At 57.6% G+C, this 13,649-nt stretch overlaps 1 protein-coding gene across 5 annotated transcripts in view; it reads right to left on the bottom strand.

The window, feature by feature from the left end:
* Positions 1-13,578, bottom strand: part of Kndc1 (kinase non-catalytic C-lobe domain containing 1) — a 48,312-nt gene extending 34,734 nt beyond the window's left edge. For 2 of the 5 annotated variants that reach the window (XM_046448876.2, XM_046448878.2), the window contains exons 1-3: positions 13,386-13,577; positions 6,495-6,693; positions 5,749-5,807 (exon numbers count right to left, since the gene is read on the bottom strand). In XM_046448876.2, coding sequence (XP_046304832.1) covers positions 5,749-5,807; positions 6,495-6,693; positions 13,386-13,484 — 357 coding nt within the window. In that variant the 5' untranslated portion in view covers positions 13,485-13,577. Of the gene's footprint in view, positions 1-5,748; positions 5,808-6,494; positions 6,694-9,933; positions 10,130-13,385 lie in introns of all 5 variants that reach the window. The other 3 variants (XM_058580771.1, XM_046448877.2, XM_058580772.1) reach the window with 3 other exon arrangements.
* Positions 13,579-13,649: the final 71 nt, after the last annotated feature.

Raw genomic sequence — 13,649 nt, 5'->3', positions numbered from 1 at the left:
GAGGAAAAGATGAACATTAAACAGAGACATGAGGTGGGAGGGAAAGGTAGAGAAAAGGGAAATTGCATGGTAATGGAGGGAGACCCTCATTGTTATACAAAATTACATATAAGAGGTTGTGAGGGGAATGGGAAAATAAACAAGGAGAGAAATGAATTACAGTGGATGGGGTAGAGAGAGAAGATGGGAGGGGAGGGAGGGGGGATAGTAGAGGATAGGAAAGGCAGCAGAATACGACAGTCACTAATATGGCAATATGTAAAAATGTGGATGTGTAACCGACGTGATTCTGCAATCTGTCTACGGGGTAAAAACGGGAGTTCATAACCCACTTGAATCTAATGTATGAAATATGATATGTCCAGAGTTTTGTAATGTTTTGAACAACCAATAAAAAAAAAAGAAAAAAGAAAGTGGGGGCTTTCCTAACTGTGCGCCTGAGAGTGGGCCCTCCTTGTGGTCCACACCAGGACACCAACCATGCCGAAGGCCGGCCCCAGGTCCTGGTGGGGCCGACAGCGGCCTGCTGTCCCCTGTGCCACGCGATGCCATTGGACCTTGGGCACTTGAAGAACAAACCAGAATGGCTGGGATTGTGCTGTGACTGCAGTGGCTTCTTATATTAATTTGGGGGAGATCAATTTTTTTGCAGAATAATTTCTCTATTGCCGAGCCATGGCCTATCTTTTTTGTTAGTTTTCTCTTTAACCAACAGGTGACTGGACACTCCATTTTCCCACTGCTGGGAGGGACCCAGGGCCTCCACGTGATACTCCATGCCCGAGTGTGGGCTCTCTGCCTCTGGCTTGCTTTCTTGCATCATAGTCCTTCCTGCTTGTTGGCACCCTGGTTTCTGTGGGCTTTGTGGCTATTATTATGGGACATATAAGCTTCATTTCTAGCTGGTAATTGCCAAAGAGGGTGCCATTTGCTTGGGGACGTGTCTTGCTTCGGCTGGCCTCTGACATTCTCTGTTCTTCTGGGGTCTAGGTCCACAGACGTATTGACAGACAAGGTAATTCTGCCTCGTCCAAGATGCACCCTGCACAGGGTCCGTGTCACTGCAGCGTCCTGAGTCTGTCCTGTCTCCTCGTGCTCACACCAGGACCGTAAGCCACCCCACTCCTGGCAGAGGGATAATGGCCTGGTCTCTGCTCACATGCTGTGAGGCCTTGGCCAAACCACAGACCCTCTCTGAACCTCAGGGGATCCTGAGTGTCGTCCTTCACAAAGACAGGGGCAGTGGTGAGCACAGGGTCTGAGAATGGCTAGAGAGGACATAGGCAAGAGAGGGAGGCCATAGCCCTGCCCTCTACCACCTTCCACCTTGTCTGTCTCACAAGCCCCTAGGCCTCTGGCCAGTGTCCACTCAGATCCACACAGCTTCTCTGTGCCCCGCACTTGCTGAGCACAGGCCCTGGGTGGGTGACACACCAGCCACACAGCCCGTCTCCTGGCTGGACCCCTGGACCCACAGTGCTCAGGGTCATGGGCTGGAGGAGGCCCACAGGGCCAGCGCCCAGCAAGCTCAACTTGTGGGGTCTCCTGAGCAAGGACTAAGGTGTTCGGTGTGTCCGGGGATTCAAAGAGCCCAGGGGTCAGTCTCAGAGGTGGAGCGGAGATGGCCCCAGGAGGGGCAGCTGCATGGTGCCTGGAGTATAGGATGGGTTGGGGGAGGACGCCTGGGGGAGGTAAGGGTTGGGGGAGGTTGTTCTTGAGGCTGGAGCGACAGGGAGGCGTGCGTGTGTGTGTGTGTGTGTGTGTGTGTGTGTGTTGGGGGCAGGCCAGCAGGGAAGGAGCAGGGCCCAGCTGCATTGATCAGCACCATCACGCTATGACTGGACAATGGGGTCTGGGGTACCAGGAGGGGCACAGGTGAGGGATGGGGTGGCTCAGCCTGGGTGCAGCCAGCAGCCTCGGCCCAAAGGGCTAGTACCTCAGTCCAGAGACCCAGGAGGCCGGGCAGGGTGCCTCTCCGTGGTGTCCACCTGGCCTTGCCACACGCTCCTGAGAGCAGCATGGCACCTGGAGGGTGAGCTGGCCATGGGCACCTGCTTCTGGCTTGGTGTGCACCTGAACGGGGCGAGGGCTGTCCAGGTGGAGGTGCATCTGAGCCCTGCGCTCCTGAGGCCACGTGCAGCACTTAGGTCATACAGGGGTCCTGCAGCTCCTGGCTGAGGGCTCCAGAGCCAAGTTCATCTGGGACAGATCAGAGATCTCCGGGCACCTCAGGCTGGCTGGGATGATGGGCCCCCTGTCCACGTGGGAACAGGCCTTGGTGCACCTGAAGGGCCTTTCCACAGGGCAAGGTAGGAAGGACCCACCTGCTCTGGGGGTAGAAGAATGGAACCATGATTGTTATCTGGGAACTTAGAAGTTCCTTGTCATTCGACAATTCTGAGGTGAGGACCTGGGGCCCTTCCTCTGTTCCCCACCCACCAGCTCCCTGGGTGCTCCCTGGTTAAAAATACATTGAGCCCTGCTGCCCCCCACTGTCCTCCTGGAGAGCTTCCTGTGAGCTGGGTGGCTCTGGCCGGGGGGGCCTCAGTGCCTCTGCAGACACGGGAGCTCAGCACCCTTTATGGAGAGAGCCATGTCTGCCCGCCAGCAGAGCCTGGATCTCAATGCACTCACCTCGATAGCCAGTAGGGTGAGTGGGCAATAAGTTAAAACAGACCAGTGCGACAGAAGACCCAGACACAGCCAGACGCATGGGCTGGGGTCACATCACAGGAAGCTGCGTCCTGCCCAGGGAGCACGAACCTCTCAACAAAGAGAACCCCAGCAAACCACAGACAACTACAGCACACAGACAGCCCTCTGCAGCCACAGTGCGACCGAGTTAGGAGTTAGGAGTAGAAAGAAAGGCGTAGTGAGTTCAGGGGGAAGAGAGGGCTGCTGGGCCTGAATGCCCACCAGTGACCCCATGCTCATGACGGGAGTCACCTGGCCAGCCCTGCTGAGTCCACCCTGGGAAGCAGGACAGCACAGAGAAGCTGCTCTTAGCTCTGTGTGCCCTTGAGCCCCTGAGGGATGGTGGAAACACCCGCTCTGGCTGTGTGGATGCTGCTTACAGGGATATGCAGTTGAGAGAACCCATGGGGCTGTGTGCTCAGGTATCATTTTTCTGTATACATATCTCAATGAAAAGTAAGAAAAGCTCAACCCCTTCACAAGACTGACTGACTCATGGGCTAAAGAAGGAATCTTGGTGGAAATCAAGTTCTTAGAAGCAAACGCTATGTGGCAAAGCTCACAGGATGTGGCAAAACTCACTCGTTGAGGGAAATTCATAGCCTTGTGTTGTCAACACGGATGTTGGGGAGAGGAACTGAAAATGGGTGAGCAGGGTCCAACTCAGGTTAGAAAAGGAACAGACCCCAAACTCAAAACAAGTAAAGGGAGACAGAGTGATCAACATAAAAGAGTGTGCAGCCAAGAGAGAGCACAGACCCTGAACAGACCAGAAAGCAATGCTGTGCGGCCGATAGGAGGGGGAAGTGCAGGTGCAGACTGGCGTTCTGGGTGCAGGTGGCAGCCTGAGGACCCCTGGCTACAGGAGGGCATCACTTGCAGCCAACCCTTCTACCTGAGCCCACTGTCATCTGCTGAAATTGACCAGAAAGCCCACTCGGAAGAGCACAAACCAGGTTAGTCCTGTGACTATTAATAATCGGCTGTGACAATGAACGTTTCTGCCGGGAAACAGCGAGCTTTGCTGGACTGTCAAGGACAGATCATCCCCTTCTTAGACATGCAGGGAAAACAGGCTGTACAGACAGGCCTCGGACCACCCCGGTGCCCAGAGAGGGAAGACCACCAGCACCCACGGAGCGTGCAGGGGGTTCACAGAGCACACTCCTGAGTCCAGCTCCACTGCATGTAGGAGAGAGGACACCTGGCCAGTTTCCTCGGTGGGAAAGGGCAATTTAATACCAGGAAGTAAATAGGTAAAGTCATTCTTTTTTTTTTTTTTTTTTGTACTGAGGATTGAACTCAGGGGCACTCGACCACCGAGCCACATCCCCAGCCCTATTTTGTATTTTATTTAGAGACAGGGTCTCACTGAGTTGCTTAGGGCAATGCTGAATTAATTGCTGAGGTTGGCTTTGAACTTGCAATCCTCCTGCCTCAGCTGCCCGGGCTCTGGGATGACAGGAGTGCACCACGGCGCCTGGCTGGTAAAGTCAATCTGGATGACAGCAAAGGAACGCCTCACAGACGCGGGCAACGGCACTGGTGATCAACGTGATCAGTGCAGCAGGGCCAGTGTCTTGCGGGGAGGGTGGGGCGCACTGTTGGACGGGGCAATCCTTCCCCAGACAGGAGGAACCTGCACTGTGCCTCGACCCTGGCCCAGCACCGTTCCTCACAGCACAGAGTACCCAAGGAAGGCAGCCCCAGGGAGTAACCCTGCTGGTTAGGTTGGAGATGAAGAGCTGAGGGAATCTGTCCACTACTAGAAACAACACGGGAGTTTGCAGATGGGTGGGTTTAAAGTTAGGGTGGTAAAGCGACCTGTCCTTCTGTAGACTAGCAACAAGCAGGAGAAAGTGCTACTAAAACACAACGTCCATTTCAGAAGAGAAGCAGAATGTAACGAATTTCTGAGAATAAATGTAATAAAAATCTCACACCCATGACAGGTAAAAGCTTTAGCTGTTGCTAAGATGTTAAAAAGACCACAGCAGGTAAAAAGCTGTCAGATGCTCACAGAGGAGACCCGGAATCTAACTTAAAGCCACACGCCAGCAGAGCTTCCTGGGACTTGCAGAGCGGAGTCCAGAATCCACCTGGGATCAAGTGCCGGAGCAGCACCACTCTGCAGGCACAGCCCTCGTGGCACAGGGCTTGCTGAGCACTGGGGGATCTAGAGGCCAGTTCTAGTGCAGGGATGGACCTGGGGCGCCACAGGACAGAGTCTGCTCCCATGGCAGGGAGCCGGTCCACTAACTGCACTGGCAAGTTGCCTGGGATGCGGAAGGAGGAGAGGGGTCCCTGTGTCACACTGGGAAAGAGTGGACAGACTGCTTAGTCTGACTTAGTCACTCAGTGGTGTGCACTTTGGGCAGTGCGTGGCCTGGTACACCGTGAAATGCCCAGATTTTGTTTATTAATTGTAGTTGAATAAAAAACAACAGCAGCCTCAGTGTGAAGAGGGGCTGGGGTTGTGGCTCAGCGGTACAGTGCTTGCCTAGCATGTGGGAGGCACTGGGTTCGAGTCTCAGCACCATATATAAATAAATGAATAAAATAAAAGTCCATTGACATCTAAAAAATATTGAAAAAAAAGATTACGTGTGAAGAACAAAGCTCTGAAGCTCTTGGTGGGAAACATCAGCGAATACCTGCTGGGCCATGGGGTAGAAGCCCTCGGAGGACACACGCTGCAGCAGCGAGGGAGGACACTTTGCCTGCTGCCCACAGAAGGACCCAGGCACTCGGCCACTTCCCTGCCAGCCCCCCTCTCCCCTTCCCTATCTGCAGCCTGCAGGGACGTCCTCAGAGGCCACTTGATATGCTCTCAGCAGGAAAGGAAATCACAGTAAGGACAAATGGCCCAAGGCCACCCCTCCAAACACACACTGTCCTCAAGGTTGAAGATGGGGCCCAAAGGCAGCTCCCCTGGGGTCAGCAGGAGCACTCAGGGGCCAGTCTGGAGCCCGCCGTAGTGGCCAGGGTGGCCAGGTCACCCCCAAAGGTAGCAGGAGCTCGGGGCTCAGTGGCTTGCCCTCCTGAAGCGCGTACCTCAAAGGTGTTCCCAGTCAGGTCGAACTCTGGGGGGACAAAGGCACCCTCGGGGTCATCTGGAGAGGAAAAGAAAAGGCGTTGTTCTAATCACCTGTGAAGGAGCAGGCGGACAGACCCACTGACCAGACCCAGCCAGGAACCTCCGAGCAGTCAGGAAGGCCACTGGTGCCCGGGTCATGTCCACCTCTCCATCCCGCCCCACTGGAGGATGGTCCAGGCATTGGGAGAAGCAGTGGTTAAAAAGAGGACCCTTAACCATGCTACAGGGGAAGGGGACAAGGGTTCTGTCCCTCTTCCTGAAGGAGCACCTGGGAAGTGGCCCAGCAGCTCTGCTCTCCCTGGGAACAGTGCAGGGCGCCCGTCCACCTGAGACAGGTAGCCTCATGGTCAGGTCCCCTGTGTCCTGTGGCCACTCCCCACAGACCAGTAGGGAGAGGAGGCTCTGGGGTCTCCCATTGGAGCAGGGCCCCTTGGGGGCTATGGTGGGTGGCTCAGGCTGGCACAGCCCCTACTGGGCTCTCTGAGGGCATGTGTGACAGCCTGGGGCAGCGGGAGCCCGCCAGCCACCCAAGTCCAGTGGGCAACCGCCTTTCACCCTCTGTGGTACCTCGGGCCGAGGATCCCATCGGGCTGCAAAGGACCCTGGTCTCTGGGTCTGCGCTCCATCCACATGGCTGTTGGCTCACCCCAGGAGGGTGCCTCTGCCCCGCCGGGCCCACCCAGCAGCCTGCCCTTGGCCTCACCGCTGAGCTGCTCCATGAAGCACACGTTCCCACTGGTATTGAAGGCCAGCGTGTCGGGCGTGATGCACAGCGTCTGGAAGATGGCCGCGTGGGCGACGCTCCGCATGGACAGGCTGCACTCCAGGCACACAGCCCAGGCCTCCTGCTCGCTGAGGCCGCTGTCCCGCAGGGAGAGGATGTCAGCCAGAGACACGTTCTCCTGCCAAGACAGGCCTCCGTGAGCCCACAGAGGGGCTGCCCCAGGCAGGCCACACGCCCAACATGGAGCAGGGCTCTCAGGAAGCAGGTGGCTCGCAGCAGTCTTTCATGGGTCGGAAAGGAGTTTCAGGCAGGACTTTTCCATTTATGATCTTTACTTATGGGATGGAGTCTCAGGATTTCTCAGGCTGGTCTTGCGCTCCTGGGTGCAGCTGCTCCTGAGTGCTGAGCCTGTAGCAGGGCCCCCACATCCCACTCTAGCCTCTTTTTTTTTTAACCTTTATTTTATTTATGTATTTATATGTGGTGCTGAGAATTGAACCCAGTGCCTCACACGTGCCAGGTAAGTGCACTACCGCTGAGCCCCAGCCCCAGCCCCCAACCCCGCTCTAGCCTCTTAAAATTTACCTGTTTATTTGTGGGGCTGGAACCTAGGGGCTTGTGCTTCCTTGTCCCACCCAAGCCCTCACCACTGAACCACACTCCCCTCTTGGCCTGGTCTTTTTTTTTAAAAAGACTCATCCCACTGTTCTCTGGCAGTCGAAACTGTGATCATTTGGCGAACCCCAGCATGTGGCCTGAAGCAGGTGTCTGCTTATGCAGCGCTGGAACGAGGCTGTGCTCCCGGGAGGCTGGTTAGAGCCTGTGAGCTTGTGCCCAGCCGGCCACCTGCTCAGGGACAGCCTGGCTTGGCAGGCTCACAGCTTGGCCAGCACACCGAACTGTGCACAGGCTGAGCCACGGGACCGTGGAGGCATTGGATGCCTACAGGCCATGTTCCAGTGCCCAGGGAGCCGCCCAGTGGACGAGGTAGCCAGCCTGCGATATGGTCACGTGACATTCAGCCACACCTGCATGACGGGAACATGTGTCCAGACACTAGCTGTGGGCAGTTCACACAGAGGACGCAGCACAGAGGACCCTGCTCAGCCTCCCCACGCTGAGCCACTGCAGATCCTGCGTAGGCTCCCTGGGACACAATGGCCAGTACCAACACCACATTCACACAGGCACACAGCTGCCACACGCACTCTTGCACACATGAGCCCACATGTCCCCACCTACCACCTAGACACATGCATGCACACACATGCACAGAAACACACTCATCCACTCATGCAGTAATATATGCCCACATACGTCCACACACATCACACATGCTTACATATACACAGCTACACATACACGTCCCCACCCTCAGTCATACAGTCACACAATAAATACTATGCCAGCCACACCACACACACTGACTCACACCCACCCACCAGACACCTGGACTCCAAGGCTCTGTCCTGGTCAGTGCTCCTCACCGGCCACCCCCTGTGTTCGTGTTGGTGCACTGCCCCACCTACAGGAGGTGGTGGGAGGTTCTGAGGGAGCTGGGCTGCGGCGCTGGTCCAGCAAAGGTGTGGGCACTCTCGGAGAGACGCAGATGGGGGAGGAGGCAGAGCTTCAGCCTTGGCCGCAGCTCCACCAGGACATAGGCTGTTCTTCGATTGTGGCCAGGAGCTCAGGTCCTAAAAGGTGTGCCTGTGTCCAGGTGGCCGGCACAGGATCCCCATAACCAGGGGTGAGGGGACCAAGGGCTCCACAGTGGGGCCTGGGTCTGCCCTGCCGTGCGTCTCTGCATGTCTGCCCGTCCATTTCCCTCTGGAGTCCAGGGAGGGGCTTGTAGTGGCCCTTCCCCAGACCTTCCAACTCATTCTGTGTGGAGATGCTGACTGCTTGCTCCTGGCTGTTCTGGTTTGAATCTAGAATGTCCCCAAAGGCCCCTGTGTGGAAGGCTTAGTCCCCATGCCACAGAGTTCAGAGGTGGTGACCCTTGAAGGCCCTGACTTCATCAGTGGGTGAACCCCTTGGTGGATTCGTAATCTGAATGGACTATTGGGAGGTGCTGGAAACCTTAGCAGGCAGGGTTGGCTGGAGGAAGTGGGTCACTGGGGCATGGCCTTGGACGATGTCAGGTCCTTCCTGACTGCCATGAGCTGAGCAGCCTTCCTCCTCCATGCCCTTCCACCACGATGCTCTGCCTCACCTCAGGCCCAGAGGCATGGAGCCCGTCAGCCATGGGCTGAACCTCTGGACCCATGGATCCCAAAAGACCTTTCCTCCTCCGAGTTGTTTTTAGCAAGTGTTTCATCACAGTGACAGGAAGATGACCAACACACTGGCTGATCCAGGTCCGATGTGGGTCTCCCAGAGCCACCCAGGGCTCCTCAGGACCCAGCCCTGCCATGGGACCTACACCCACATACCTCACAGTGCGCCTCACACAAGTGCACAGTGCAGTGCACACACACAAGCACACATGTGCACACATGACACACACAAGCACAATGCACCTCACACAAGTATACAGTGCAGTGCACACACACAAGCACACACACAGCACACATGTACACACATATGCACACACACATCACAAACACAAGCACACAAATGCACAGGCACAAGCACACACGTGCACACAAGCACACACGTATACATACACACACAAGCACACACTAAGTGAGGCGCTGCCCATGCAGGCCCCGTGGTTCTGTGCCACTTTGAGGAACAAAGCCCGCCCACGACATGAGTCTGCGCCAGGCCCAGTCCCACGGCAAGGCTGCCGACACCCTGCTGCCTCCTGCTCACACTGGCCAGCAAGCCCGCCAGCTCACAGACTGTGCCGCCAAGAGAAGAGAGCCTCTTCAGGCAGGGCTGTCTTGTGGCCCGCAATACCACCTCCTTCTCAGGCCCCGGGGAAAGATGCTCCTGAGAGTCAGGAGCCTTGCCAGTGCTGGGTAGCTGCATCTCCCAGAACCTGTCCATGCTGCGAGGGTCCAAGTGTGGGAAAGCAGAAGCCCTGGGGGTTCTCTGCATGACTTCAGTGAATCCATGGGGTGCAGAGCCACTGCTTCCAGTGGGGCTCAGGCCTCTTCCAGGACAAGGTCATCTCCGCCCTGGAGCTCTCATGGTACCCCAGGCCCTGTGGGCTCCCCTTATCCTGCGCAGAGGGACCCCAGGCCTGGATGCTGGGCCCTGGAGCCACCCGCCCTCTGAGGCCTGCAGTGGCTGAACCAGGGGAGGATGTAGGAACTTAAGATGAGTCTTGGCTAAGGGGCCAGGGGACAGGATGAGAGACCGGGAGGGAGATGGGCAGCGCTCACTGCCACTCAGCCTTCATCCATAGCACCCCAGACTTCAGCAGAGGCCCACGGCCACTCATGAACAGAGCCAGCCACATGCCTGCACTCACCTCTAGAAGGGGCAGCTCTCAGCCTGGTTGCCAGGCAGGTCTAGGCTCCAAGTGAAATATGCTTAGCCCAGCTGCAGGGCCCTAGAGTGGGTTCCATGAGGCTCAGTGGGCCACAGTAGACACTTCCAAGGAGGGGGACATGCTCGGATGCGTCCAGTTGGCCTGGGCTCCTGAAGAGGTCACCTGTATAGACCCCCTGTCCAGCACACACACAAGGGTGCACACAGCTGGGGGCATCATGGTGCCTACTGCAGCCCCTCTGGCTCCTGCCATCTAACCTAGCACTTCATCTGCTGGGTGCAGGCCCAGCTCCTTGGGTGGTGAGAGGGTCCTGCTCACCCTTCCTCAATAAGGAGCTGCCCAGGGGGTTGTGGGTAGGTTGAGGGAGGTCACCCAGATTTTGTTCCCTGCTAGGCAGGAAAGAACAGTCATCATCCTGCAGTTTTGTGGGTCCAAACCCAACCTCCATGCCTGGGGGGAGGGTGACTGGAGGACAGCTGGATGGGACCTCCCACCCCCACCCCCAGGGGCTGTTCTCCAGGGCAGAGGTGGTACTTCAGCTCATCTCCAGTCCAGAGGGTGGGGCACTTCTCTGGTAGTGCAGAGGGTCCAGCTCAGGGCTTCTGCGCATAGAGGGGACCTCCCCCCACTGCTCAGACTTTGAGCCTGGATTGCAGGGGACCCAGAAGTCACTGTGCCTGTTTCAAATACACTTCTGATGACCAATTGACTTTTGAGGTGTGGTACGTTCCAGTGGGACTTCTAACTCCGAACCAAATTCACTGCTGAGAGCATGGGGCACGTGGCAGGCTCCTGGGCGGCCTGACCCCCACCGGATCCGCAGCCCTGGCCTGCCCTCCCAGGAGTCCTTCCTCCCCTGTCCAAGGCTGTCCCTCCAGGCAGCTCTCCCTGGGTCTCAGGCTGCCTCCTGCTCTGGGTCCATGGGTTTGGGTGCAGGTCATATGGAGTCCAGGAAGGCACACTGGGAGATGCTCCTGGCTGTGGCCCCAGCCACCTTGGGTCCTGAGCCTAGCCCCACCCCAGGAAGTTCTAGAAGATACTTTCTGGGTTTGACAAGGGTGAGACACTCTCTCCCGTCAGGGGAGGCATGGGATAGGAAACGCCCTGCCTGGCACCTAAAGGTGCCATCATCATCTCCTAGCCCGCCCTGGTCTGCACCCTGACCTGGGCCTAAGCCACCTGGCATGTGTCTGCTTGTCCTGCAGCCACAGTCCTGCCCAGATCTGATGCTGCTGTTGTGCCTCTGAGCCCACATCCCCTGTCCAGAGCAGCTGGAATCCATGGGTGTCCAGGAGGGATGGCTCCTCCCAGAGGCTGGCTTTGTGCAGTGCTTGGGCAGAAGGTCTGCGCTGTGGGTGGAAGGTCCTCTGCAGTATGCCTGCAGGTGTCCTGGGATCCAGGGTGGCAACAACTTCCAGAACCTAGCCAGGCCTGGCTGTCCACTCACTGAGCGCTGTGGGGTGCTGGTCTCGCTGTTTTCCAACAGGCTGCTCCTGCTCCCACATCAGTAAGGGGGCATAGCCAGCAAGTAGGTCCTGCCCACACACACCATTGTCCACCTTGGTCATCGCCATCTGGTGGCTATGGAAAAGTATTCAGGATGGGCACATTCTGCATCCCGCTGACTGTAATGAACTTTCTCTCGAGTTTGCCAGCCATTTGGACTTTCTCTGGGTCATGATGGGGAAGGGCCATCCTGGGCCTGCTGTCTATAAGGTTCACTTCTTGACCTCATTGGTCCCATGTGGTCTGTTGTGTCCTCATTGGCACTGCCCTGGGAGCTGTGCTCTTTGGAGGCTCCTGCAGCAATGCCCTCCAGGTGACATGGCAGCTGCCCTCTTCCTCACCCTGTAGGACAGGTGCAGAAGGCTGACAGGTGCAAAGCACATTTCTTCCACGTGAACCAAGCCAGGCAGTGCAGGAGGCATGACATCTGGACCCCATGCCTGCTCTCAGACACGGGACATCCGTCGATTCAAGACTGGGCCCTGGGCACCCCACTCCTACTAATAGGAGAGAAGGCAGCACCCTCCCCTGCTGAGAGACCCACCTGAACTTCCCACTGGACACCACTGAAATGGCAGTGTCACAGAGGAGACCCTCCCACGCACTGTGCACATGGAAGCTGATGCAGTCTAGGGGGTGCTGGTACACTCCTGTGACAGAAGGCAGCAGGACACAGTGGGAGGGGAGGGCAGACCACGCTTGAGGTGCAAGGCTTGAGTTCAGACCTGGCATTGCCCTGTTTGGTGCCTGCTGCTGCCTGGAGTGCCGGGCACAGAGCAGACCTCCAAGCTCAGCAGCTGGTGCACAAAGGTGCTGTGTGCAGAACCACATTCTCAGATCTGCTTCCAATGGCGACCAGAGGGCGAATCTTCTGAGGGGTACACTGAAGCGTGTCCTCTGGGGGAGTTTCTGAAGGCTGTGGCTGAGGACACCCTTTCTTTTCCATCAAAGACAGGGAGATATATAAAGGTTTATTTATTTCCTGGCTTCTCCTCTCTGCGGCCTTTAATTGCACCAAATCCAGGCCACATCGAGGGTGGGGGCAGTGCCAACCCCCTGCACTGTCCAAGTGGCCTCTGGGTGGCCAGGCAGCAGCAATGGATTCCTTCTTCCTCTGGAGCTCACTCCCTGGGGAAGTGTGGGGCTGGCAGAGGGGACAGGCTCTGGGGACTGCAGCCGTGGGGCCTCTGCTCCGGGAAGGTTCTGACCAAGTTCCACTCATCAGTGGGCCAGTTTGCCCACAAGGGCTGGAGCAGGTCTTCAGCATCTCACTGTCCCCAGTGGCTGCAGAATGCTGTATTCCTCAACACAGAGCCAGTAGTCCAGGTTGGAAGCTCTCCCAAAGACCCCATGTTCTGCAAGGAGAGGGCGTCCCCGGGGGGTGGCTGCACCCTCTGGGGGCTGCTTTCATACTTGTTCAAAACATGGAGTTTGTGCATGGGACTCCAACATAGCCTGTGGGGCCAGGTGGGCCCACCTCTCTGTCCCTTAGGGGTGGAGACCACAGGCAGAGTGCCCGGTGGGAGGGTGGGCCTGCCTCAGGTTCCCAAGTCCAGGGCAGGAAGCACAGCTCAGTCCTAGGCACGGACGCTCTCACCCTGCAATAACCCTCCACCACAGCTCGTGAAGCTGGCCGACTGCAAAGGTAAACAGTGCCCTATACTGACCGGTGCTGACGGTGCCCCACTGTCTACCCAACAGTTATAAGAAGCCCACCCCAAGCTGGGCACCAACTTCTGCAGTGACAGCTTCCACTGCTGTCCCATGAGGCATGCCAGCAGCGCTGGGAGATATGAGAACAGGGACTCCCAGCGGCCACCACCTGCCCCACGGGGTCTGCGGGGGCGGACGCCGCCCGGCCCTCCCCGTTCCTCCACTGACCTCTGCGCCAGGGCAGGTGGGGTCCCCCAGTGTCCAGGGCTCACCTCGTCCTCCGGCAGAGTGGGGAGCGGCTCAAAGTCGTAGAAGTCCAGGTCCTTGCCTTCCTCCTCATAGAAGCTCGCGGCGGGGTCCATGGCCTGCATCCTACGTGCTCGGCCCGGCCTGCGCGGCGGGCTGGTGCTTCGGCCACGTCGGCGCCCCTCGCTGGCCCTTGCGTCCCCGCGGGTCCCTGCCCCGCAGCTGGCTCCCCTGGGGTCCCCTCCCGGGAGGTCCCCTCTGAGGCTGGCCGCCGCCTCTGCGCCCGCTGG

The sequence above is a fragment of the Marmota monax genome, unplaced genomic scaffold (genome assembly GCF_021218885.2).
Source record: "Marmota monax isolate L192 unplaced genomic scaffold, Marmota_monax_Labrador192_F-V1.1 WCK01_AAM20220418_F8-fsc00076, whole genome shotgun sequence".
Taxonomy (NCBI): domain Eukaryota; kingdom Metazoa; phylum Chordata; class Mammalia; order Rodentia; family Sciuridae; genus Marmota; species Marmota monax.
This window is presented reverse-complemented; position numbering and strand designations above follow the sequence as displayed.